The sequence below is a fragment of the Dipodomys merriami genome, unplaced genomic scaffold (assembly GCF_024711535.1).
Source record: "Dipodomys merriami isolate MVZ:Mamm:240054 unplaced genomic scaffold, mDipMer1.0.p SCAF_275, whole genome shotgun sequence".
Lineage (NCBI taxonomy): Eukaryota > Metazoa > Chordata > Mammalia > Rodentia > Heteromyidae > Dipodomys > Dipodomys merriami.
The window spans coordinates 831,631-858,420 of record NW_027204215.1 but is presented as its reverse complement, the minus strand read 5'-3'; the positions used below and the strand labels follow the sequence as shown (position 1 = coordinate 858,420).

Genomic DNA, 26,790 nt, shown 5'->3' with positions numbered 1-26,790 from the left:
CCGAGCACATGCTGGATAAAGACCACAGGAGATTCTACCAGGAGAAGCCACGAAGTCCACGGTGAGAGAATCAGTGCAGTGCTGACGGGACACCGCAGTCTCAGGCAGACCCGAGGCTCAAGCAGCAGGGCTGGAGGGAGGTGGTTCACGCCCAGCCAGAGGAGAGCCAGGGAGGCCTCGGGGCCTCGGGGCGGGCTCAAAGCCAGAGAGAGAAGCGAGGATGTGGTGGTGCCAAGCCGGTCATAAGGCTTGAAAGCAGGGCTGGAAGGCGACTCAGTGGTAGAGCGCTTGCCTGGCACGCAGGAAGCCCTAGGTTTGATTCCTCAGTACCACATACACAGAAAAAGCCAGAAGTGGCGCTGTGACTCAAGTGATAGAGTGCTAGCCTTGAGCAAAAGATCAGGGACAGCGCCCAGGCCCTGAGTTCAAACCTCAGGACAGGTAAGGAAAAAAAAAATGCTCCAAAGCACACAGGGCTGAGCGAGGGGACGGAGCGAAGGGACGGAGGGAAGGGACAGAGCGAGGGGGCGGAGCAAAGGGACAGAGCGAGGGGCGGGGTGAGGGGGTGGAGCGAGGGGCGGAGCGAGGGGCGGAGCGAGGGGGCGGAGCAAAGGGACAGAGCGAGGGGGCGGAGCGAGGGGCGGAGCAAGGGGCGGAGCGAGGGGGCGGAGCGAGGGGGCGGAGCGAGGGGGACGGAGGGAAGGGACAGAGCGAGGGGGCGGAGCAAAGGGACAGAGCGAGGGGGCGGAGCGAGGGGCGGAGCGAGGGGCGGAGCGAGGGGGCGGAGCAAAGGGACAGAGCGAGGGGGCGGAGCGAGGGGCGGAGCGAGGGGCGGAGCGAGGGGGCGGAGTGAGGGGACGGAGCAAAGGGAGGGAGCAAAGGGACGGAGCAAAGGGACAGAGCGAGGGGGCAGAGCGAGGGGCGGAGCGAGGGGGCGGAGCAAAGGGACAGAGCGAGGGGGCGGAGCAAGGGGCGGAGCGAGGGGACGGAGCGAGGGGGCGGAGCGAGGGGACGGAGCGAGGGGACGGAGCGAGGGGGCGGTGCGAGGGGCGGAGCGAGGGACGGAGCGAGGGGGCGGAGCGAGGGGACGGAGCAAAGGGACGGAGTGAGGGGGCGGAGCAAAGGGACGGAGAGAGGGGGAGGAGCGAGGGGCGGAGCGAAGGGACGGAGCGAGGGGCAGAGCGAGGGTATGGAGCGAGGGGTGGAGCGAGGGGCGGAGCAAAGGGACGGAGCGAGGGGCGGAGCGAGGGGGCGGAGCGAGGGGATGGAGCGAGGGGACAGAGCGAGGGGCGGTGGCGAGGGGCGGGGCGAGGGGCGGAGCGAGGGATGGAGCGAGGGGGCGGAGCGAGGGGCGGAGCGAGGGGGCGGAGCGAGGGGGCGGAGCGAGGGGGCGGTGCGAGGGGCGGAGAGAGGGGCGGAGCGAGGGGCGGAGCGAGGGACGGAGCGAGGGGGCGGAGCGAAGGGGCGGAGCGAGGGGACGGAGGGAAGGGACAGAGCGAGGGGGCGGAGCGAAGGGACAGAGCGAAGGGGCGGAGCGAGGGGGCGGAGCAAGGGGCGGAGCGAGGGGGCGGAGCGAGGGGACGGAGCGAGGGGGCGGAGCGAGGGGGCGGAGCGAGGGGACGGAGCGAGGGGGCGGAGCGAGGGGACGGAGCGAGGGGGGCGGAGCGAGGGGGCGGAGCGAGGGGGGCGGAGCGAGGGGGCGGAGCGAGGGGACGGAGCGAGGGGGGCGGAGCGAGGGGGCGGAGGGAAGGGACAGAGCAAGGGGCGGAGCGAGGGGGCGGAGCGAGGGGACGGAGCAAGGGGCGGAGCAAAGGGACGGAGAGGGGCGGAGCGAGGGGACGGAGCGAGGGGACGGAGCGAGGGGGGCGGAGCGAGGGGGGCGGAGCGAGGGGGGCGGAGCGAGGGGGGCGGAGCGAGGGGCGGAACGAGGGGACGGAGCGAGGGGGGCGGAGCGAGGGGGCGGAGCGAGGGGATGGAGGGAAGGGACAGAGCAAGGGGCGGAGCGAGCTGGGCGGAGCGAGGGGGGCGGAGCGAGGGGCGGAGCGAGGGGCGGAGCGAGGGGGGCGGAGCGAGGGGGCGGAGCGAGGGGACGGAGCAAGGGGCGGAGCAAAGGGACGGAGAGAGGGGCGGAGCGAGGGGACGGAGCGAGGGGACGGAGCGAGGGGGGCGGAGCGAGGGGCGGAGCGAGGGGACGGAGCGAGGGGGGCGGAGCGAGGGGGCGGAGCGAGGGGACGGAGCGAGGGGCGGAGCGAGGGGGGCGGAGTGAGGGGGCGGAGCGAGGGGCGGAGCAAAGGGGCGGAGCGAGGGGCGGAGCAAGGGGGCGGAGTGAGTGGGCGGAGCGAGGGGGCGGAGCAAGGGGCGGGGCGAGGGGGCGGGGCGAGGGGGCGAGGGGTGGGGCGAGGGGCGGAGCACCACCACCCTGGGACAGCAGCTTGGGACTCCGCAGAAAACCCACAAGGGCAGGGAAGACCCAAGCACGGCGGAAGCTCAACGGCACCTGGTCAGCATTTCTAGAACATTTCTTGGAACAATAGAAAACATCTTGTTCTTTCCCGGTGCGTGAGGAATGGTGGTCAAGAGCAGCCGTGGGGCCTCCAAATGTGGCAGGCTCAGAAGAGCTAGGTCAGCAGGAGAGGTCTCCAACTACCAAGAGAGGAAACTTGACAAAGGACAATGGGCATCTTCAAGAAGAGACACCAGCCATGGAAACCTCACGGCATTATGAGTGCAATTCAGGCTGAAGTGAGGGAACCAATCCCCTAGGCTGGCAAAGCCCCTAGGAATCCTTGGTCTGGGCTGAGCACCGGGGCCTGGTGCTGAGAATCGCTCGTCAGCAGCGAATGAGCCCCAGCTGCTCACCCAGCCTGCTCTGCATCCGCCAGGAAAATTCCTTCCTCAAGACGCATTTGCGGCCGCGTGGCTCCTAAGCCCCAAATAGAATCGACAGGGGCATCTCTCCCCAGTATGCCAGGCTACAGATGGAACCATCGCCATGCGCAAATGTACACACGGCCACATGGAAGCACACACATGGCCACACGGAAGCACACACATGGCCACACAGATCACACATGGCCACACGGAAGCACATATGGCCACACACAATCACACACACGGCCACACGGAAGCACACATGGCCACATGGAAGCACACACACGGCCACATGGAAGCACACACATGGCCACACAGAATCACACACATGGCCACACGGAAGCACACATGGCTTCATGGAAGCACACACATGGCCACACAGATCACACATGGCCACACGGAAGCACATATGGCCACACACAATCACACACACGGCCACATGGAAGCACACACACGGCCACACAGAATCACACACATGGCCACACGGAAGCACACACATGGCCACACGGAAGCACACATGGCCACATGGAAGCACACACATGGCCACACAGATCACACATGGCCACACGGAAGCACACACACGGCCACACAGAAGCACACACACGGCCACACAGAATCACACACACGGCCACACAGAATCACACACACGGCCACACAGAATCACACACACGGCCACACAGAATCACACACATGGCCACACAGAATCACACACACGGCCACACGGAAGCACACACATGGCCACACGGAAGCACACATGGCCACACGGAAGCACACACGGCCACACGGAAGCACACACATGGCCACACGGAAGCACACATGGCCACACGGAAGCACACATGGCCACACAGAAGCACATACGGCCACACGGAATCACATACATGACCACACACATGACCACATGGAAGCACACATGGCCACACGGAATCACATACATGACCACACGGAATCACACACATGGCCACATGGAAGCACACACATGGCCACACAGAAGAACATGCATGGCCACACAGAAGCACATACATGCACAGAAGTGCACATGAACTGCTGCAGCAGCAGGCGATGCCCAAGTCTGTAGGGAGGGCACCCCATGGTGGAACCCAAGCCCCCGCTGGCTGACCAGCCAGCTCTGAGAGAGGCGGCCTCTGGGGCGGGGTGCTGGGCGGGGCCACAGGCTGAGATGGGACAGACGTGCAGCCTGGCCTCAGCTCGCGAGAGGCAGGCCCAGGGCAGGAAATGTCAGCCGGGATTAGGGAAATGGGGGGTGCGAAGGGCACAGGCACAGAAAGCGTTTTTGCCTTATCTTCTAAATCCCAACACAAACACACTCTGCCGGGTATTAGGTCCTAAGCAGCATGCTCTCCGCTGTGGTCAAGAAATTAATTTTGGGGGTTACAGCTGACATTTTTCTAGCCGGAACTAGAAGAGACTAGAATAAGAATAAAGCAAGTCAGAGCACAGATTGTCATACAGTTGTGTTCCCCAGTGTGCAGGCTGTGGGCGAATCCGAGGTGCCAGCAGACGCGCCCAGGGAAGCCCAGGCAGTCGGAGTCCCGGTGGCAGCTCGGGGGCCCACGTGTCCGCAGAACCTGCCTTGCACGTGTGGTGTCAGCTTGTGATTCCGTGGCCTGTCCGGGACGTGGCCGCTGGACTTCCCGTGGGGAGAGCACCGGGCCCAAGCGCCGTGGGCGGTGCCAAGCCGGGACTTGCCCCTCACGGAAGGACGCCCGGGCTCCGCACTGCTCAGAGGCCAGCGGCACCTCCTCCAGGGAGGCCTCCAGTGCGGGCGCGGCCTGCCCGAGGTGGGAGGCGCGGGAGGGCTGCAGCCGCAGCCTCACACAGGGCTCCACGGAGGACCCACGGCAGGCGGTGAGCCGCTGGTCTACAGAGGTGGCCAAGCCCTGGGGCGATCCAGGGCAGGAAAATACTGGCCCGGTGTGAGCTGGCAAGGAGGCGGGCACAGGCCTAGATTGCCCGCTGGCCTTGACGATGAGCGTGAGCCAGCCAGGCGCCTGAGGCAGCCCACCCTGGGGCACCGGCCTTGAGCCCGAAAGGCCCTGCAAGAGGACAAGACTCGATCACTGCATACAGACAACAACGCAACACAGGAGACACAGCACTTGCGCACACAGACAACAACGCAACACAGAAGACAACACATGCGCACACAGCCCTGCACCTGAAAACCGTTACAGGTGGGGAACAAGCACACCGCAACTCGGTTTATTCTGACAGAACAGCTCAGCAACAGAAAGCGGGAAGCACACACAGCAACGCACCGGCACACACAGCACCACCATGAGCCCGGACACGGCCGTCCGCAGCGAGTTACCAGACGCCAGGGCTCACACACCGGACCCTGGAGGCTTGGTCTCCAGGTCACATGATGCCGAGGCCCACACCAGGCGTGTGTGCCATAATCAACCTTCAGGCGAGGATGGGGGCTGCCACCCAGGGCTCGGGACATGGCTGCCTGTCCTCTCTCTGGGCTCCGGCTGCCCTTCGATGACCCTCCGAGTCTCTGACGCGTGCTGGTCTGCTGGGATTCCGGGCCTCGCCTCTGCTGACCCAGAAAGAACAGGGCCGGCCAGTCCCACAGCTGCGCACACAGCTGAGCCACGGATCCGCTTATGCAACACGGATCCCGGCTGATCCGAAGTCTGCGTCTGTGCCCTTCGCCAAGGCCGACCTCTGGTCCCATGTCACCTGCCCCTGGGGCCCCCAGCACCTCGGGGGATGAGGGTCAGCTTGGGGTGTGGCTAGATGGTGGGTGAGAGATGGTGCAGAGCAAACCCGGGCAGTCTCTGTGCCCGGAGCCCGGGGTTGGCAGCCAGGTGACATGTCTCCCGGCCAGGCCCCCAGCTCAGGGCCCGCCTCCCAGGCCCCCAGCTCAGGGCCCGCCTCCCAGGGCGCCAGCTCAGGGCCCGCCTCCCAGGGCGCCAGCTCAGAGGCGGTTGGCCAGAGCTGGGTGGGGCCGGTGACACAGCACTTAGAGCTGCCTGTCCGGATGCCACGGTTCAGCGGGGACCATGAGTGGCACCGCACGACGGCAGCCGCAGGCCGGGCGCGGGGTGTGCCAGCCCCAGACCTCACCATGTCTGTCAGACACCTCGTGTCTGTCGAGCACATTCTGCCGGAGGGCAGCGGGGCTGGGCTCCCTGCCCGGGGCCTAGGGACAAGATGGTGGAGGGCACAGGGCCCGCACGGGGGTGGGGAGGACACAGGGAGATCCGCTGGCATCTCCCGCACTCGGTTCTCTCTGGGGCTGGGGGCTGTGCCAAGCTGCCCCTCCCCCTGCAGGGACTGTGCTGTCCCCGCCCCTCTGCACCCCCAGGGGTCCCCCAACTCCCCTCCAGGGACGCTGAGGCCCGGTGCGGTTCTGCATGCAGGTCCTGAGCAGATCCTGGGCTGCTTTGCCTCCAGCCCCCAACACCCCCGTCCCTGCGGGACCCCGGCCTCCTCTCCCTCCCGTGGTGGGGGCGTCTGGGCCCTCGGGGGCCCAGCAGATCCCAAGGTGGGGATCCCCCGTGTGCCTGGGGGTCCCAGGCCTCCGGGAGCACCGAGCTCAGCACTGCAGGCCCGTCACTCAATGATGACAGGAAGTCCTTCCTCAAGTCTACCCAGCCCCAGAGGGTCCCCCAGGCTGTGGACAAAGGTAGAGACATGGCGGAGGGAGGGGGGAGGTTGGGGAAGGCGGAGAGTGTTTGGAGCTCAGGGTCTGGGCTGGGCTTGAGCTCCACATGGTCCTGGAAAACCCCAGACACAAGTCTTAGGAGTCCGGGGTGGTAGGGCCCTGGAAGGGGAGCCTAGCTCTTGGGGACCAAGGTCTTGCATGTGTATGCATGTGCGCAGGGTCCTGACCTGAGGTCTATCTGTGTGTGTGTGTGTGTGTGCAGGCATAAGGGGCCTGAACCAAGGTCTCGTGTGTGTGTGTGTGTGTGTGTGTGTGTGTGTGTGTGTGTGTGTGTGTGCACCCTCACAAGGGGCCTGACCCGAGATCTCATGTGTGTATGTACATATGTGCACACGTGGTCTTGACCTGAGGTCTTGGGGGAGGGGGAGTCTAACTATTCTGCAGGCAGGCCCCGGCACAGGCTGGGCTCTTGCTGACGTACCCCAAACCAGACAAAGCAGAGCTGCTTGGACCACGCCAGACCCTGGCCAGACCCCTGGCCAGACCCCGGCCAGACCCTGGCTAGACCCCTGCCAGACCCCCAGCCAGACCCCGGCCAGACCCCGGCCAGACCCTGGCTAGACCCCTGCCAGACCCCCAGCCAGACCCCGGCCAGACCCCGGCCAGACCCTGGCTAGACTCCAGTCAGACCCTGGCCAGACACCAGACAGACCCTGGGTGGACCCCGCCAGACCCTGGCCAGACCCCCATGGCCCTGGCGCCCCCACCTTGGGATCTGCCAGGCCCCCGAGGGAGCGGATGCCCCCACCTTGGGGGGGGAAGGCGGGCGCCCAGGGACGGGCGGGGGCTGCGAGGCAGAGCTTGTGCGGGGCGTGCAGGATGTCTGCCATGCGCGGGAGTGCGTGGACGGCAGGAGGTGGGTGTTGCCTGCTATAGGAGCTTTAATCGGGCTCAGGGTGCGACTCTGCCCTGCGAGGGGCACAGACTGGCCACCGCTGACCACTGCTGTCCAGTCCCGCAGGCCCTGTCTCGCTCCAGGGCGTCACAGCAGGCTCGGGAGCCGGGGGGGGGGGGTGGCAGGCCGGGGCTGGGACCTCCCGCCTGGAGCCAGGAGCATGCAGACTCAGCCACTGCCATGTCCTGCAGACCCCGGGCCCTGATCATGTGCCTAGATCATGCCGGCCAGCCAGGGCGGCAGGAAGAGGCCCACGGTGCCCAGCAGGCAGACGATGATGAACATCCAGAGGAAGACACGGTCGATGACCATGGCCACGTACTTCCAGTCTTCCTTCACCTGCAACACAGACACAGTCTGCCGTGGTCCCAAGCCGCCCCAGGAAGGCCCTGTGATGCCTGGCGAAGCCAGCACCTGCTCCATGTGTCCAGGAACGGGCCAGTCCTGACGCCCGAGGGGCGGCGCCCAGCCCCAGCCCCCTGCCCGCCAGCCATTCTGGCCCTGCCTGCTTCACCCAGCTCAGCCCAGGGGCCCACAGGGCTCTGAGCAGAGGCCAGTAAGGTGTCCCCAAGTGGAGCAGCCGTGTCTGGGGACATGCAGGAAGCAAAGGGCACCAGATGGTCCCAACGGGCCACAGCCTCCTCCCAGACCCAGCCGAGGCAGGGACTTACCGAGAAGTCCGTGTCTTCTGCCTTCAGGTGGTCTGCGATGTACTGGACGCCCTCCACTGCCCGCGCCAGGGCCGGCGACAGCGGCAGGGGCCTGGGTGGGGCCTTGGTGCTTTGGGTCTTGAGCACAGTGACTGGGAACACAGCGGAGGGCTCCTTGCACGAACATTTGCACGGAGACGGCTGGTCTGGGGTGGGAGGCTTGGTCCAGCGGGCCTTCGGGGGTGTTGGGGAGCTGGCCGGCAGGCCCTCGGCGGGAGGGGGGCCGTCTCGGGGAGCACAGTACTGGATGCTCCGAGACCGGAACCGGACACTGACCTCCACTGCCTCCCCGGGGCTGGACACGAGCTGGGCACTCAGGGACCTGGCTTTGACAAGCCCCGGGGCCCCGGCCCCACCGGGCAGCCCATGCGGACCGGGTGAGGGACAGGGGCTGGTCTTCTCGGCCTCTGAGAGCTGTGAGGCAGGGGCCTGGTCGGAGGGCGGCTTGCAGACGGGCGGGCTCTCTGCCGGCGTGTCCGGGGGGACACTGAAGGACGGGCTGGGCGACAGGCCACAGGTGTCGCTTAGGATGTTAGGCTGGCCCTCCGGCGGGGGCCAGAAGCGGGGTGCACTGGCCATCTTGTGCATGGACTCGATGAGCCGCCGGCAGTTGTCTTTAACGACGGACGGCCTCTTCATGAAGAGCAGCCGTGGGACAATGTCCAGGAAGACCCTGCGCACCCAGGCCGGCATGGTGTGCGTGCGCGGCGAGCGGTGGTGCACGTTGAGCACGAAGACGGTGATGATGATGGACAGCGTGACGAAGATCATGGTGAAGAGCAGGTACTCGCCGATGAGCGGGATGACCAGCGAGGTGGACGGGATGATCTCGGTGATGAGCAGCAGGAAGACGGTGAGGGAGAGCAGCACGGAGATGCACAGCGTGATCTTCTCGCCGCACTCGGAGGGCAGGTAGAAGACCAGCACGGTGAGGCAGGAGATGAGCAGGCAGGGGATGATGAGGTTGATGGTGTAGAAGAGCGGCAGCCGGCGGATGATGAAGGCGTAGGTGATGTCGGGGTACACCTCGGCGCAGCACTCGTACTTTCTGGTGTTGTAGGTGCCCACCGCATCCACGATGACCCACTCCCCGCTCTCCCAGAAGTCCAGCTGGTCCACGCGGCTGTGCATGCTCACCAGGTCGATCTTGGCCTTGTCGTAGGTCCAGGACCCAAACTTCATGGTGCAGTTCTGCTGGTCAAAGGGGAAGAAGGTGACGTCGATGCTGCAGGAGCTCTTGTAGATGGCCGGGGGCGTCCACTGCACCCTCCCGTCGTGGAAGAGGTGGGCCTTCGTCAGGTGGGTGACGGCGAAGTCGCCGTCCGCACTGGGCAGGAAGGGAGGGGGGGTGAGAGCCTCGCACGGCCGTGCCCCAGCCCTCCCATGCCTGCTCACAGGATGTTCCCGCACAGACGGGCTCCGTCTCAGCCGGAGCCCCCTGCAGCCAACGGTGAGGCCGCAGGGCTCCGCGGAGCCTGGCGGGAGCTCTGGCTGTGACTCATCTGTGTGCTTTCCCAGCCGTTCCCAGAACACAGGCGGAAGGAGCCGACACAACAGCACCGTGGCTGGTGGTCGTGTCTATCTGCAAGAGAAGCGGGACTGGGGCCGGTCCACCTGCTCCCACCGTCTCCACACCTGCCTCCACCCGCGCAGGGTTCTGGGAGGCTCCGTCGGACTTCGCCGCCCTGGCTTCCGTGGTGTATGAGGAATGTCTGGGGAAGCACAGGTCCCGGAGCCCCCGGCAGGCAGCCTGGAGGCGCTGGCAGAACGGGTGTCCCTGTCCACAAGGACATGCTACGCGGTCCCCGGGGACGGAGACTGCGGGACCAGGGGCAGAGGCATCGGACCAGCGCGGCTCAGCCCGCAGCTCTCCCGCACACCTCTCCCTGCTGCAGGCAAGGAGCTGCGCCCTGGGCCCCTGCCGGGCTTGCTTGAGGTCCATGGGCTCTGCCCACGTTCCACCCATGCCCAACAAAGACATGGAAGAGGCAGACTGCAGAGCTGTGCCAGATGCCCCCGGGACCCAAGCTTTCTCTTCCTCCTGGGCAAGACCCAGATCCAGCCACCTCCTTCCATCACTGGTGCCAAATGGGAAGGCTGTCCCACCAATGGCCCCGGGAACAGGAAGGCCAAATCCCTGCATGCAAAGGTCAGGACTGTGCAGGGCCAACAGCACATCGGCACCTCCTGCCTCTCCGGTTCTCTGGGGAATGCTCACGTCCGGCATAGAGGCTGGGGGGGAGTGGGCAACAAACAGGAGCTGAGAGCCCTCAGCCCCTTCCTGTGGACAGATCTCCAGCTCTGATCCTCAGCCCCCTCCTGTGGACAGATCTCCAACTCTGTGACCCTCAGCCTCCTCCTGTGGACAGATCTCCAACTCTGTGGCCCTCAGCCCTTCCTGTGGACAGATCTCCAACTCTGTGACCCTCAGCCCTTCCTGTGGACAGATCTCCAACTCTGTGACCCTCAGCCCTTCCTGTGGACAGATCTCCAGCTCTACGACCCTCAGCCCTTCCTGTGGACAGATCTCCAACTCTGGTCCTCAGTCCCTTCCTGTGGACAGATCTCCAGCTCTGATCCTCAGTCCCCTCCTGTGGACAGATCTCCAGCTCTACTACCCTCAGCCCTTCCTGTGGACAGATCTCCAGCTCTGAGACCCTCAGCCCTTCCTGTGGACAGATCTCCAGCTCTGAGACCCTCAGCCTCCTCCTGTGGACAGATCTCCAGCTCTGTGACCCTCAGCCCTTCCTGTGGACAGATCTCCAGCCCTGAGACCCTCAGCCCCCTCCTGTAGACAGATCTCCAGCTCTGCGACCCTCAGCACCCTCCTCAACTTCCCCAGAGCCGAGGTGCCTGCCCCACCCACGTGCCCGTGCGACCTGGACTGAGGTGCACTCCAGACCTTGCCTTCCCTTCTCCAGCCCAGGTCTGCGGAGCGGAGGTGGTGGCGGTGTGCCTGCCCCTGCTTCCATGCAGGACGATGATGGACACCCCGCTCCACACTGAGCTCCCTGAAGCCTGAATGGACCCCACGCTGCAGCACTCACCGTGGGAGCCCCCACGGTGCTGGTCTGACCCTCAGAGGACAGTGCAGCCCTGAACCACAGGTTCTGGTGCTTTCTGTTTGCTCTGCTGCCCAGCCCCGCTGTTGATTCGTCCTGCCTCTGTCTCCCAGGCCGGAGTCAAAGGCTCTGAGCTCTGAGGGGCATCGCTCACCTGGGCGTGTGCCCGCTGGCCCTGTGCAGCTCGCCGGTCGCCAGATCTGGACCAGTTATAAAGCCATGGTCATCAGCCAGGACCCTCAAGGACCTTCCTGTCACCTCCCCCACTGGAGCCCCCACGCGGGCCACAGAGACCTCATCAACCCCCCCCCCCGGGCGTCCCGGCCCCTGGTTTCTGCTGGTGAGGAGCCAGACCCTCCCCCCGTCACTCCAGCCCTCCCCGCTGGCCAGACCCTCCCCCCCTCACTCCAGCCCTCCCCGCTGGCCGGACCCTCCCCCTCCTCCCCCCCTCACTCCAGCCCTCCCCGCTGGCCGGACCCTCCCCCTCCTCCCCCACTCACTCCAGCCCTCCCCGCTGGCCGGACCCTACCTCCCCCCCCCCACTCACTCCAGCCCTCTCCGCTGGCCGGACCCTCCCCCTCCTCCCCCACTCACTCCAGCCCTCCCCGCTGGCCGGACCCTCCCCCCCCTCACTCCAGCCCTCCCCGCTGGCCGGACCCTCCCCCTCCCCCCCCCCGTCACTCCAGCCCTCCCTCCTGGCCGGACCCTCCCCTGCGCACTCCAGCCCTCCCCGCTGGCCGGGCCCTCCCCCCGTCACTCCAGCCCTCCCCGCTGGCCGGACCCTCCCCCCCCCCGTCACTCCAGCCCTCCCTGCTGGCCGGACCCTCCCCCTCCCTCCCCTCCCCCCCTCACTCCAGCCCTCCCTGCTGGCCAGACCCTCCCCTGCGCACTCCAGCCCTCCCCGCTGGCCAGACCCTCCCCCCCGTCACTCCAGCCCTCCCCGCTGGCCAGACCCTCCCCCTCCCTCCCCCTCTCTCCCCCCCCCCCCCCGTGGCACAGGGAAGAAGCGCAGCTGCGAGTCTCACATCCATCCCAATGAGGCTGTGGCTGGCGGCGCCGGCTGCAGCTTCCTTCCCCGCGGAAGCCGTTCCCTCTGGACGCGTGGGGGCGGATCTTGCGGCTCCGCTCATTTCAGGCTCCAGTGTGCCTCCTGCTCCCAGCCCCATCTCCCCAAAATCAAAGCCTTGCTCCTTCGTGGCACAAATTAAAATTCCCACACAGCAAGTGACCGAGTCCCCTGCCCAGCGACCTCCTGCCAACAGGACACAAATGGCGGGCTCACTGCTGCCACCGGCCCAGGCCACGGGGGCCGTTTCCACGCTCAGAGCCTTCTGCAGGCTCCTGGCGCACGCCCCTCCGCTCCAGACCCGGCTCCGGACCTTACCCTGTGGCCACAGCAGGGGAGGAGTCCAGGGCTCATTCACTCCGTGCGGCTGGCCCCGGAGGGCCCGCAGCACCGCTGAGCGCCGGGACAGGGCCGGCTCTCCCGGGCCGGCTCCCCATGTCTCCAGAGGCAGATGCGTGGCCTGCCGTCTCCGGCCCTGGCCCTCCGGGAAGAGCTGGGGCAGGTTGAGAGCGAGTTCTGGACCCAGGCCCCCCAAGTGCCCAGTGTGTCCCTGAGGTGAGCAAGACCCTCTCCTGCCTGCCTAGCCCCGGATCGGGAGCTTCTGGGCTCCCATATCAAAGGGCCACACTTGGGGCCAGCAGGCGTCCCAGTGAAGGGGTCTCCAAGCCCGGGAACCGGCCCCTGGCCTGCTCGGCAGTGGGGCTGACACTGGCTAGGCGGCCTGCCACTCTTGGGCGTCCTCTGCAGCGGTCGCCGAGCCCGGCATCAGCTGCCCGTGCCGTGGCCTTTCTCCCCCCTCAGACCCGAGGCCGGGGCCAGCCAGCCTCAGACCCGAGAGGCGCCCGCACCCATCCACTCCCAGGAGTCCCGGCAGGGAGGAGGCTTGGAGCGGGGTGGCCGGGCACGGTGGTATCCCAAGCTCCGGTCCTGGTGGGTTTGGTCCCTGGCTGCTCACCCGTTCCCCTGCCTGGCCCATCCCTCCAGGAAGAGTTTGTCCTTCCCAGACCGTGCATGTCCTCATGCGTCCAACAGGCTGCCCGGGCTTGACCGGTGCGGCCCAGGGGTTGAGGGGAGCCAAGTGTGGGCTCCAGGACGCGAGTTACAGAGGCAAAAGGCCATCCAGAGGGAGGCCAAGAAACGCCCGTTCCCCACCCTGCCATCACCTGCCAGTAGTGCACCCGGAACCCCCAGCCGCTTCCACAACGTATAGCGAGACCATTACCGGCCCCAATGAGGCAGAAGAGCCGGGTGCTCTTAATCTGACAGGGCCATTTGTGGGTCAGGAGGACCCCGGGGCTGGCAGCGCTGCGGCGGACGGCTGGGCCCCGCGCGCAAGGCTCCTTCGCTCCATTTGTCGAGCATTGCAGGAGTCTCTCCGGCCTAAGTGAGACCGAAGGCTCATCCTGGGTGGGTTCAGCTCGGAGCAGGGCTGCGTCGGCTCAGGGGTCCTGGCAAGGCTCCACGGGGGGCGGGGGAGCACGGATGCCAGGCGGCGGGGGCCACGGCCAGCGCCTGGACACAGCCAGCCGGCGGGGGCCACGGCCAGCGCCTGGACACAGCGCGAGCCACGCCCCAGCCAGCCTCGCTCAGCCTCCACCAGCCTGGCCGCAGGCCGCGGCAGGGCCCCAAGAGCTGCTTCGCTGATGGCCTGACGCCCGGCGGGCGCAGCCACAGGGGCGGGCTGAGGAGGGCAGATGCAGGCACCTGGGCGCTCTGCCTCCTCCTTCCAGAACCTCCCGCGGCCTGCAGAACCCCCACAAGGTGACGTGTGCTGCAGGGAGGGCCCGCCCGAGGTGCCCTGGTTGTGGAAATCACTGGAGTGGAAGGGCCTAGGCCCGCTGTCACCCAGAGAGGCGTCTTAGTGCTCTGCACCCTCGGGGGAGGGGGGTGAGATGGCTCAGACACCAGAGGCCCCAGGCCAGGGCAGGCAGGCTGGCGCCCCGGCCCCCGCCACCACGGGCAGGCCCCTCCAGCGCTGAGCACTGGCCTGGGAATCCCACCGATGCCACGCACGCACGCACACATGCACGCACGCAGGCCCTCCCGCGGCAGCCCCTTCCGGGCCTGCGCCTGGCTCACTTGTTGTAGAGCACGATGTCCGGCCTCCAGATCAGCTCCGAGGGGATGCGGATGGAGGTGACGTTCTCGTAGTCCCCGGGGTCCCAGCGCAGCTTGTAGTCATGCCACTCCTGGGCAGGGAAGGAGAGCCACAGGTGAGGGGGTGGGGGGCAGCCGGGCGGCCCGGGACGGGGAGCCCTGGCCTCTCACCTGCTTCACCCACACATTCGTTGTCATCATCTGGTTCTTCTCATCCTAGAACACAGCAAGAGCAGAATTCAGGATCTATCCTTGTCTCCCGTTCCAGGCTCCCTAGCCACAGCGAAGGGCATGACTGGGGCCACACACCAGAGGGGACCTGGCCCCGGCCATGAGGTGGCCCCTGTGATGGGGTGGCCCCTGTGGTGTCTGTGGTGTCTGTGGTTGGGTGGTATGTGTGGTTGGGTGGTGTGTGTGGTTGGGTGGTGTGTGTGGTTGGGTGGTGTGTGTGGTTGGGTGGTGTGTGTGGTTGGGTGGTATCTGTGGTTGGGTGGTGTGTGTGGTTGGGTGGTTGGGTGGTATCTGTGGTTGGGTGGTGTCTGTGGTATCTGTGGTTGGGTGGTATCTGTGGTTGGGGTGGTGTCTGTGGTTGGGGTGGTGTGTGTGGTTGGGTGGTTGGGTGGTGTGTGTGGTTGGGTGGTGTGTGTGGTTGGGTGGTGTGTGTGGTTGGGTGGTGTGTGTGGTTGGGTGGTGTGTGTGGTTGGGTGGTATCTGTGGTTGGGTGGTGTGTGTGGTTGGGTGGTTGGGTGGTGTGTGTGGTTGGGTGGTGTGTGTGGTTGGGTGGTGTCTGTGGTGTCTGTGGTTGGGTGGTATCTGTGGTTGGGTGGTATCTGTGGTTGGGTGGTGTCTGTGGTGTCTGTGGTTGGGTGGTATCTGTGGTTGGGTGGTATCTGTGGTTGGGTGGTGTCTGTGGTATCTGTGGTTGGGTGGTTGGGTGGTGTCTGTGGTGTCTGTGGTGTCTGTGGTTGGGTGGTGTCTGTGGTTGGATGGTGTCTGTGGTGTGTGTGGTTGGGTGGTGTGTGTGGTTGGGTGGTATCTGTGGTTGGGTGGTGTGTGTGGTTGGGTGGTATCTGTGGTTGGGTGGTGTCTGTGGTTGGGTGGTGTCTGTGGTTGGGTGGTGTCTGTGGTTGGGTGTTGTCTGTGGTTGGGTGGTGTCTGTGGTGTCTGTGGTTGAGTGGTATCTGTGGTTGGGTGGTATCTGTGGTTGGGTGGTGTCTGTGGTGTCTGTGGTTGAGTGGTATCTGTGGTTGGGTGGTATCTGTGGTTGGGTGGTGTCTGCGGTGTCTGTGGTTGGGTGGTGTCTGTGGTTGGGTGGTATCTGTGGTTGGGTGGTGTCTGTGGTGTCTGTGGTTGAGTGGTATCTGTGGTTGGGTGGTATCTGTGGTTGGGTGGTGTCTGCGGTGTCTGTGGTTGGGTGGTGTCTGTGGTTGGGTGGTATCTGTGGTTGGGTGGTGTCTGTGGTTGAGTGGTGTCTGTGGTATCTGTGGTTGGGTGGTATCTGTGGTTGGGTGGTGTCTGTGGTGTCTGTGGTTGGGTGGTGTCTGTGGTTGGATGGTGTCTGTGGTATCTGTGGTTGGGTGGTATCTGTGGTTGGGTGGTGTCTGTGGTGTCTGTGGTTGGGTGGTATCTGTGGTTGGGTGGTGTCTGTGGTTGGGTGGTGTCTGTGGTTGGGTGGTGTCTGTGGTTGGGTGGTGTCTGTGGTGTCTGTGGTTGAGTGGTATCTGTGGTTGGGTGGTGTCTGCGGTGTCTGTGGTTGGGTGGTGTCTGTGGTTGGGTGGTATCTGTGGTTGGGTGGTGTCTGTGGTTGGGTGGTGTCTGTGGTATCTGTGGTTGGGTGGTATCTGTGGTTGGATGGTGTCTGTGGTGTCTGTGGTTGGGTGGTGTCTGTGGTTGGATGGTGTCTGTGGTATCTGTGGTTGGGTGGTATCTGTGGTTGGATGGTGTCTGTGGTGTCTGTGGTTGGGTGGTGTCTGTGGTTGGATGGTGTCTGTGGTATCTGTGGTTGGGTGGTATCTGTGGTTGGGTGGTGTCTGCGGTGTCTGTGGTTGGGTGGTATCTGTGGTTGGGTGGTGTCTGTGGTTGAGTGGTGTCTGTGGTTGGGTGGTGTCTGTGGTTGGGTGGTGTCTGTGGTGTCTGTGGTTGGATGGTGTCTGTGGTATCTGTGGTTGGGTGGTATCTGTGGTTGGGTGGTGTCTGTGGTGTCTGTGGTTGGGTGGTATCTGTGGTTGGGTGGTGTCTGTGGTGTCTGTGGTTGGGTGGTGTCTGTGGTGTCTGTGGTTGGGTGGTGTCTGTGGTTGGGTGGTGTCTGTGGTTGGGTGGTGTCTGTGGTGTCTGTGGTTGGGTGGTGTCTGTGGTGTCTGTGGTTGGGTGGTGTCTGTGGTGTCTGTGGTTGGGTGGTGTCTGTGGTTGGGTGGTGTCTGTGATGCGGTGGCCTCAGCAGACAAGACCTCCCCGCTGAGAGCCTGCACTGCCCCTTGCAGCTGTCAGACAGCCTGGTAAGTGGGTCCAGCTGCTGGTCAAGTAGCCTCGAGCAAACCTGGCCCTGCGAGGGTCGGAAGGCCCCGGCTGGCCAAGGTCACTTGTGGCTGAGAGTCCAGCTAACAAGGGCACTGTGTGGTGCTGAAGCCCCTGCCCAACCATGGGTCACCTTTGCTGTGATTTCCCTTCTAGGTCTTGTCTCCAGGCCCAATGCCCACATTTCCAACGGGGAGCCTGTGCTCTGGGAAAGCATCCCCGGAGGGAGGAGAACCTCTAGAGAAGGGGGGATTCAGGTCTGTGGAGACAGGATGCCCCCAAGGTCCTCCAACGCTGTGGGTGTCGAGTGCCAATGTAAGCCCAGCCATCCCTGCCCACGGGGCTCCCAGGGGACCTCCTGCCCGGGACCTCACCAGAGCAGAGGGTGCGGCACGGGGCACTAAGTGCCGAGGGAGACGACCCCGCACCACCCCAGAGCAAGCAGGAAAAGCGGGCTCCACTCAAAGCTACCACCTCCAGCCGTGGAGGGCACCTCGCTCAGCCGTGCAGGGGACGGGCCGACCACGAGGGACTCGGCCTGGCCCAGAGCAGAGGAATGGGGTGGTGCAGGGCCAAGCACGCAGCCACTGCCTGGCCACCCTGCAGCAACCCGCATGCCACACGGCTCCGTCCCTGGGTGACCGCATCCCATATCCAAGGAGGTGGGCACGGGGGAGGCACCTGCTCACTCCACAGGACTCCAGAGCCCTTAGAACAAGCTAGGCTCTAATGCCCAGCCTCCCAGCCTCCTGCTCAGACTATGCCCAGAATCATGCCCAGATTCCCAGCCTCCTGCCCAGCCTCCTGCCCAGTCTCCTGCCCTGACTCCTGCCCAGACTCCTGCCCAGACTTCTGCCCAGCCTCCTGCCCAGACTTCTGCCCAGATTCCTGCTCAAACTCCTGCTCAGAGTCCTGCCCAGACTCCTGCCCAGTCTCCTGCCCAGACTCCTGCCCAGTCTCCTGCCCAGACTCCTGCCCAGTCTCCTGCCCAGACTCCTGCCCAGCCTCCTGCCCAGACTCCTGCCCAGACTCCTGCTCAAACTCCTGCCCAGACTCCTGCCCAGACCCCTGCCCAGACCCCTGCCCAGACTTCTGCCCAGCCTCCTGCCCAGACTCCTGCCCAGTCTCCTGCCCAGACTCCTGCCCAGTCTCCTGCCCAGACTCCTGCTCAAACTCCTGCTCAGACTCCTGCCCTGACTCCTGCCCAGACTCCTGCCCAGACTCCCAGTGCCCTGGCTCCCTCAGAGCCAGGAGACATGTCACCACACCCAGGCACACTTCCTCAGGATGGGAAACGGCTGGGATTCCACGGAATCCTCTGCATCTGAGCTCGGTGGCCGACAGTAGCTCCAGAGGACATCTCCAGAGGGCACAGAGCCACCAAGGGGGCGGGGTGCTGGGGCGGGGCGTCCCGTCCCATCTCTAGAGGGACATGCCAGGCAGGCCTGATGCTCTGTGTGGAAGTGGATCTGCCGTCCGCGTACGTGTGTGTGTTCGTGTGTGCTTGTGCTCGTGTGTCCTTAGCCAGCCCCAGGCAGGTAGTGGAACCAGGAGCTACGTTCTATGGGACCTGTATAGCTAAGTCTTTCCTGGGCCCCGGCGTCTCTTGGGCAACTGGGTGCTGCAGCCCGAGAGAGCACCTGAGACAGTGTAATGGGCTGGGGTGGGACTGGGCAGGAGTAATGGGCTGGCTTTGGCCTGGAGGTAGCAGTGGACTGGCCTTGGGCCAGGTGGTGATAATGGACTGGCCACTGGCTTGGCAGTGGCAACGAACTGGCCTTGGGCTGGGGTGGGACCGGGAGGGGGTAATGGACTGGCTTTGGCCTGGGAGGTAGCAGTGGTCTGGCCTTGGGCCAAGCGGTGGTAATGGACCGGCCTTGATCAGCCACCTCTGCCCACCACCCCTCTGCAACCGTGTCTGCAAGCCTCCGCAGGTTGATGAGTCTGCACTCTCGCACTGTCCTGGGGCTGGACGTCAGCCAGGGACACCGCAGGAGTGTCATTCGAGGGCCGGTTCCAGGACACCCAGGGTGGCAGTGCGAGCGGTCAGCTTGACCGGGCTGGCCAGCCCTGTGCAGGCCTCGCATCTGTCAGAGCCCTGGGGTGCTGCCCACAGCCCGAGATGGTGGGAATGCTGTCACCCCACACCAGGAAAGTGCCCCAGGGTGGCCGAGGACCGGCCCCCCAACACACATGGTGCCCACCTGAGGCCAGCTCCTCCCCCCACTGCAGGGGGTCCTGGAGGGCTGGGGACGCACCCAGGACCCCTGACAGCTCTCCCTTCCCCAGACTATGCCTCCAACCAGGAGCCTGGAGGCTGGATTCCATAGCAGGCTGGAGCCGGCTGGACTCGTGCTGAAACTTCAGGCCTTTCAGACAGCCTGGACCCCCACTGGCGAGGCCCCACCCTGGCCACAGCCCACGGGGTGAGGGCTGATCTCAGCGTGAAGAGCTGCTGAGGCGTGAGGCAGCCTCGCTGTGCACCGGCACCCAGAGGGGCTCCCAAAGGCCGGTCTCCCAGGGAGCACTGAGCCTGGCCAGGAAGCCCGGGGTACATAACAGCATCTCCACTGTGCAGAGGCCTGTGCCCTGCGGCCATCACACCAAGGCCACAGGCCCTGCCGGCACCAAACCGAGGCCCGGCGCCCTGCGGCCTTCCCCCAGAGCCCAGGCCCTGCGGCCTTCCCACAGAGACCCTGTGCCCTGCGGCCATCACACCAAGGCCACAGGCCCTGCCGGCACCAAACCGAGGCCCGGCGCCCTGCGGCCTTCCCATGGAGCCCACACCCTGCAGCCTTCCCACGGAGCCCTGTGCCCTGCGGCCTTCCCCCAGAGCCCCACACCCTGCGGCCTTCCCCCAGAGCCCTGTGCCCTGCGGCCTTCCCACAGAGCCCCGAGCCCTGCGGTCTTCCCATGGAGCCCCATGCCCTGCGGCCTTCCCCCAGAGCCCCACACCCTGCAGCCTCCCCCCCCCCAGCCCTGTGCCCTGCGGCCTTCCCACAGAGCCCCGCGCCCTGCGGCCTTCCCATGGAGCCCAGGCCCTGCGGCCTTCCCACAGAGACCCGCACCCTATGGCCATCACACCAAGGCCACAGGCCCTGCCGGTACCAATCCGAGGCCCGGTGCCCTGCGGCCTTCTTCCGGAGCCCAGGCCCTGCGGCCTTCCCATGGAGCCCATGCCCTGCAGCCTTCCCATGGAGCCCTGCACCCTGCAGCCTTCCCACGGAGCCCACGCCCTGCGGCCTTCCCACGGAGCCCTGTGCCCTGCGGCCTTCCCACAGAGCCCCACGCCCTGCGGCCTTCACATGGAGCCCTGCACCCTGCAGCCTTCCCATGGAGCCCAGGCCCTGCGGCCTTCCCATGGAGCCCTGCACCCTGCGGCCTTCCCATGGAGCCCTGCACCCTGCGGCCTTCCCATGGAGCCCCACGCCCTGCGGCCTTTCTTCAGAGCCCCACACCCTGCAGCCTTCCCCCGGAGCCCTGTGGCCTGCGGCCTTCCCATGGAGCCCTGCACCCTGCAGGCTTCCCATGGAGCCCAGGCCCTGCGGCCTTCCCACAGAGCCCCACGCCCTGCAGCATTCCCATGGAGCCCTGCACCCTGCGGCCTTCCCCCGGAGCCCCGCGCCCTGTGGCCTTCCCACAGAGCCCTGTGGCCTGCAGCCTTCCCACGGAGCCCACGCCCTGCGGCCTTCCCACAGAGCCCTACGGCCATCACACCAAGGCCACCGGCCCTGCCGGTACCGAACCGAGGCCCAGCGCCCTGCGGCCTTCCCACGGAGCCCCGTGCCCTGCAGCCTTCCCATGGAGCCCAGGCCCTGCGGCCTTCCCACGGAGCCCTGCACCCTGGGGCCACCACTTCGCCAAGGCCTGGCCCTGAAGCACACTCTTTTGAGAGTGCCCACATCTCTGGGTGCTCCCCCCACCCAGGGCTCCTTGGGATCCTACCCATGCTGCAGGGGCTTCTGGTTGGACTCAGGAAGAGGAACGCATCCCAGGCGAACAGGACCTGGCCTAGACTTGACCCCGCGTTCCAGACCTCTGCGATCAGCTAGGGATTGGGGGTACCTCCAGGCCTGACAGCACCCTCTTTTCTACCCAAGGGGTGCCCCAAGGAAAGTTCCCGCCGCTGAGCTGCCCCGGGCCAGGGCACATCCCTCTCCCCTGCCCACAGACATTTTTCCATTCTTTGCCCCCAAAGGTGCCCAGCTCACAGTGGACAATGCGGCCATCGTGTGCCAGGGCCTGAGACCACACCAACCTCCCCTCCTACCGCCAGACGTGAGCATGCACCTGCACAGCCGGCCACCTGAGCCCCGCCCAGCCCCGCAGGGCCCGCAGGGCCCTCCAGGCAGGGTGGCCCGTGCCATGCAGGGCAGCAGGCCACCTCCAGGCCTACCACGTCAATGAGCTGCGCAATAGACAGGCCGAAGCGGACCAGGACCACGTCGGAGATGTTGGCTACCGGCCGAGACCACTTGTTGTAGCCCAAGAAGAGTTGCTTCAGGAGTCGCTCCTCGGCGTGGGCGCGCGTCTCTCCAGGGCTGCTCGCTGCAGGGGAAGCAGGTGGGGGCTCAGGCGCGGGTGGGCCCCTGGGCCTTACACCCGGCCACGCAGACCCCTCCTCCTGGAGCCTCACGCATCCCCTCCCACCTCAGGACCCTCGGCCGCTGCCCTGGTGGTGCCCTTCCTGCCCGAATGTGTCATCTCCACTGCACGGAAGCCCACACCAGCCCACACCTGACCGACACAGGAACACGGACTGGGGTACAGAGGCAGTGAGTTCACAGGGCAGGCCTTTGTCTCCAGGGACGCAGAGACAAAGGGCTGGGGCAGCAGCAGCAGGCAGGGAGGGGTCAGGAGGGGGTAGGGAGGGGGCCAGGCTGCAGGGAGAGGAGGAGAGGGGGAGCCGCCTGGCCCCGCGCTAGACCAGCTCGCTGTCACTGTGGAAGCCCAGCGTTAGCAGTCACAGGAGCGCGCCAGCTGCGTGGGGGAACCGGAGCCCACCCCGACAACGCCCGGCGTCTGTGGGGTGCAGCCGGGCGCCCCCAGCTCCTGGACAGACACTCCAGGGCTTCCCTGCTGGACAGGCGGCTGGAGGGGGAGGGGACGCGGCTCACCTGCGCCCCGGGAGTCCCGGCCCCCCACCTTCACCCCAGCCAGAGCCCCCGCGGGGGGGGGGGGTCAGTGCCGGTTCACTCGGCGGGCCCAGCAGGCAGGGCGCGCGGCTGGACCTGGGCACCGGGCGGGCAGGGCGGGCAGGGCGGGCGGCTGGACCTGGGCACCGGGCAGGGCGGGCAGGGCAGGCAGGGCGCGCGGCTGGACCTGGGCACCGGGCGGGCAGGGCGGGCAGGGCGGGCGGCTGGACCTGGGCACCGGGCAGGGCGGGCAGGGCGGGCAGGGCGGGCGGCTGGACCTGGGCACCGGGCGGGCGGGACGCGGGGCGGCGGCGCCCCGGTGGCCCGGGCCCCAGCCCCCCCCCCCCCCGCCGTCCCGCCGCCCCGCAGCCCGCGCCGGGCACCGCAGCCCGCGCCGGGCACCGCAGCCCGCAGCCCGCAGCCGCGCTCGCGGGTCCCCAGTCCTGAGCGGGTCCGGGCGAGGCGCCGCCAGCCCCGGAACTCACCGGGCAGGAGAGCGGCGCCCAGGAGCAGCAGCAGCGGCGGCGGCAGCGCCCCGCGCCCCCGGAGCTCCATGGCGCGCGGGTCGGCTCGGCGCGGCCCGACTTCACCCGGCGCGGCGGCTCCCGTGGGCGCGGGGCGCGGGGCGGAGCGCGAGGCTGGGGCTCGGCGGCGCGGCTGCGCCCGGACTGCCTCCACCCGGCGGCAGGGAGGAGGGAGGGGGGGAGGGGAGGGGGAGGAGGGGAGGGGAGGGGGGAGGGAAGAGGGGGGAGGGGGGAGGGAGAGGGGAGGGGAGGGGGAGGAGGGAGGGAAGGGGGGAGGAGGGAGGGGAGGGGGAGGGAGGGAGAGGGGAGGGGGAGGGGGAGGAGGGGGGAGGGGGGAGAGAGGGAGAGGAAGGGGAGGGGAGGGGGAGGGGGAGGAGGGGGGAGAGGGGAGGGGAGGAGGGAGGGGGAGGGAGGGGAAGGGGAGGGGAGGGGGAGGAGGGAGGAGGGGGGAGGGGAGGGCGAGGAGTGGGGACGCAGACCCCCCCTGCACCCCGCAAACTTTCCTTGGCCCCCGGCTCGGGCTGCGCCCACTCTGATGGGGACCCCTCGGCCACTATGTCCAGGCTGCCCTCGTCTCTGGCCCTGGCCAGACCGGGAGCCCCGCGCCCACGGGGTTGGGATCCCCACCCTCACCCCCCCCCCCCCCCCCCCCGCGCCGAGGAGCCCGCCGCCCCACCCCCACCCCCGGCTCCAGGCCAGCGGATGGCGGACACGCCCCAACGCCCGCACCTGGGGTCTCCAGCCCCGTGGGCCGCCCCCACCCCAGGCGGAGCCGCTCTGTGGTGGCCGAGGATTCGGTGTGGGAGCAGCCCCGCCCCAGACCCACAGGGGACGGACAGGCGCAGGAAGGTGAACCGGGCCCTGCTGCCCTGCCCTGCTGACCAGCCGCACCCTCCATCCAGGCCGCTGCCCCGCTGACCTTGAGCCAGGAGCTCCAGCCCGTCTGGGCCAGCCCCTGCCCTCCTACCCACACCGGAGCCTCGCTCCCTCCCACCCGGCCGTCCTGGGCCTGCGCTGGGCCCCTCCGGAGTCTGCGGCCAGGCAGAGCCAGGGCTCTCACCACCCGGCAGGGGCAGCTGAGCAGGCCTGCTCAGGGGGTGCGGGGTGCGGGCTCCCTGACTCCACAGAACCCTGTGAGGACCATTTTACCCCATGCGGCAGGGTTTACCGCGTGAGGACGGGTTTACCCCACACACCCCCACGCCCGCCCCCTCCCCTGAGGAGGTTTTTACCCCTGTGAGGAGGGTTTTACCCCCCTCCCCAGGAGGTTTTTACCCCTGTGAGGAGGGTTTTACCCCTGTGAGGACAGGTTTCACACCTGTGAGGACAGGGTTTTTCCTTACCCCTGCTTCACTAAGAGGAAACGGATACAGGAAAGTCAAGCAGCTTCCTCAGGGTCACACAGCCTGTGGGGGGACTTGAACCTAGGCTGCCCCACTTCAGGCCTGCATCCTGGCCTCCTGGCTTCAGGGAGAGTGTGTCCTGAGCACCCGTGGTCCAGATGCCTACAGCCAGATCCCAGCACCACACACAGCTCTCGCTTGGGGTTCAGCATCCCTCTCAGACCCACATACCTGGCCCCCCACACCTGCCCCAGCAGCCCCCACCCAGCCTGACTAGGCTTGGAGCATCCATTACCCCTGCATGAGCCAGGGAGAGCCGGGAGGACACAGGCTCCACCTGACAGGCAGCTGGAGCTGAGCCCCAAAAGTGGCTGGGGGGGCAAGGCAAGTAGGGAGCCTGGGGGGAAAGGGCTGACCACATGGGGGGCTGGGGAGGGAGGGGCTGACCGCATGGGGGGCTGGGGAGGGAAGGGCTGACCGCATGGGGGGCTGGGGAGGGAGGGGCTGACCACATGGGGGCTGGGGAGGGCTGACCACATGGGGGGCTGGCGAGGGCTGACCGCATGGGGGCTGGGGAAGATTGTCTGGTCCTCGGCTTCTGTCAGAGGAAGCACATCGGGCTTGTCTCACAGCCATCTTGACTGAGGGGCGCAGACCTCAGAGTCCTCTGTGGTTTGTGAAGGGCCCATGGCTACGGCTGAGGCAGGGCAGGAAGAGGCCCGCACAGCTGCTCAAGTGACAGGGCCCCTCTGGGGTGAGGCTGAGTCTCCCCAGGGCCCCTCTGGGGTGGGCGGACGCCCCGTGTTGGAGTTTCATCCTGAGGGTGCTGGGGCTGGGCCTCTGGAACATCATGCTGGAGTAGAGGTGGGAGGGTCACGGTGAGCTGGTAGGCTCTGGAGGGGCTCCAGAGAAGGGAGGGGGACAGAGGCTGCTGGGTGGGGAGGTGAGCCCTCACGGCTGGGTGGGGAGGTGAGCCCTCCCCGCTGGGTGTCTGTGTAAGGCCCAGGCTCTAGCTCAGCCTTCAGAGACCCGGGACCCGGTGCAGCCCCAGAGGCACCATGGCGCACAACCCACTACTCAACGTGGGGGAAGGAGCCGCTGTGGAACCTCGGCCCCCAGCTCAGAGCGTGAGGAGGCGCCCCTGGCCAGGGCTGTCCACACCTGGCGTCCCGCCTGGAGGGGCCCTGGGGCCCACCCCGGGGCAGGGTGGGGGGCTGTTCAGAGGCAGCTCAGGTCTGGCTCTGCACCCTCCCCGTCTCTCCTGAGGCAGGCTCTGCACCCGCCTTCTAAGAGGAGCCTTGGGGTGAGTGGCTTCCCCCGCTGGGCCTGTCCTGGGGGAGCCGTGGGGTGAGTGGCTTCCCCCGCTGGGCCTGTCCTGGGGGAGCCGTGGGGTGTGGGGTGAGTGGCTTCCCTCGCTGGGCCTGTCCTGGGGTGAAAACCAGGCCGGGGGCAGCTCCCGCCAGGCCAGCGTGCACGGGCTCACGCACATCTGCACCGCCCAGTTGGCTTTCCCCGAGGATTTGCTAATGCGGCAAGATTAATCGGGCCTAACTTATTAATGTGCCAGGACCCCTTCCTCCCCTGCCCCAGCCGGCACCCAGTCCAGCCGAGCAGTGCTCCACGGTGGGCCAGTCACAAGCTGGGAGACCACTCGGAAGAAAGGCTGTGAGGGACCCCAAGGCTGGGGGAGCGGCGGTGGGGGGCAGGTGGGGGTGGGGCAGGCACTGTCGGGCTCCTCCCCTGGACGCTGCCCTTCCAGACATCCACTGCCCAACCGGACAGTAGCTCCTCAGGCTAGCCTGGGCCTCTGAGAGGCCTTCCCCTCCCTCCCTCTGCCCTGTCCCAAGGACATTTCCATGGTAACCACGTGCTGGTATAAAGGGATTCCTGTAAAGGTAGGAGCTGAGGCCCCGGCAGTACACTACACTGTGGCCAGTGATCGCAGGGCTGAGGGGCAGAGGGGCAGGGGAGAGGGGACAGAGGGGCAGGGGAGGGGGCAGAAGGGGAGGGGAGGGGGGACAGAGGGGCAGGGGAGGGAGGGGAAGGGGAGGGGAGATAGAGGAGCAGGGGAGGGGGGCAGAAGGGCAGGGGAGGGGTGAGAGGCAGGGGAGGGAGGGGAGAGGGGCTGGGAAGGGGGTGAGGGGCAGAGGAGGGAGGGGAGGGATGAGGGGCAGGGGAGATGTGCTGAGGAGGGGCTGGACCGGGACCAGCCCAGCTTCCCACCCTCCAGCCTCTCGCGGCCGCAGGCTGTGCAGAGAGCTGCTCATCCTCCCCTGAGCTGTCAAAGCCTCAGTCTCCTGGGGACTGCTGCACACCTGTGCACCCCTAGTTTTTCCTACATTAGCCCTTATGCACCAGACACACCTGGAAGTGGGACGGAGAGACTCGGACATCTCAATGAACGAGATGAGCTGTGATTTCCTTCCCGAAGCCTTAGCCCTCCAACAGCCCAGGCGCATTGCTGCTGCCCTCCCTGCACGGCTGGAGGTCCCCGGGAGCCTCCTGCTTTACGCTGCACAGGACAGCGCTCGTGTGGAATGCCGGGAGGGAGGGGGGACAGAGGGAGGGGACCAAGGCCTGTCACAGGGTCATGGTGTCCAGTACACAGGGAACCCATGGGGCTGCACATTGTCCAGGTGGGCACAAGGCCCTTGCGAGGGCAGGCCTGGCCTCAGAGATACCCAGGAGAGAGGCCGAGACCACGTGTGGTCAGGCAGCAACAAGGGTGCCGGGCCTGCAGGCTCAGGCTGGCCACGCCCCCCACCCTGGAGGTGGATTCCGTGGTGCAGCCTTGCTGGTCGTGGCTGGACCTGCAGCTCCCGCTTACCCCTCGGGGAGCCCAGGCTGGTCACCGGGGTCTCTGTGGTGGTCGTAGGACCCCA

The 26,790-nt window shown here is 66.7% G+C and overlaps 1 protein-coding gene across 3 annotated transcripts; it reads right to left on the bottom strand.

The window, feature by feature from the left end:
- Positions 1–7,433: 7,433 nt before the first annotated feature.
- Positions 7,434–26,747, bottom strand: LOC138837772 (neuronal acetylcholine receptor subunit alpha-4-like). Of its 3 annotated transcripts, none has more exons than XM_070036763.1 (6): positions 26,736–26,747; positions 21,303–21,454; positions 14,564–14,608; positions 14,375–14,484; positions 8,129–9,494; positions 7,434–7,796 (listed from the first exon to the last, which is right to left on the bottom strand). In XM_070036763.1, exons 3-6 carry the CDS (start codon positions 14,591–14,593, stop codon positions 7,671–7,673), a joined length of 1,632 nt encoding a protein of 543 aa, XP_069892864.1. In that variant the 5' UTR covers positions 14,594–14,608; positions 21,303–21,454; positions 26,736–26,747; the 3' UTR covers positions 7,434–7,670. The 3 variants fall into 3 exon arrangements, with proteins under 3 accessions (XP_069892864.1, XP_069892862.1, XP_069892863.1); XM_070036761.1 differs by lacking the exon at positions 26,736–26,747 and adding an exon at positions 22,527–22,643; XM_070036762.1 differs by lacking the exons at positions 14,564–14,608; positions 21,303–21,454; positions 26,736–26,747 and having other exon boundaries at positions 8,129–9,358; positions 14,375–14,447.
- Between the last annotated feature and the right edge of the window lie 43 nt (positions 26,748–26,790).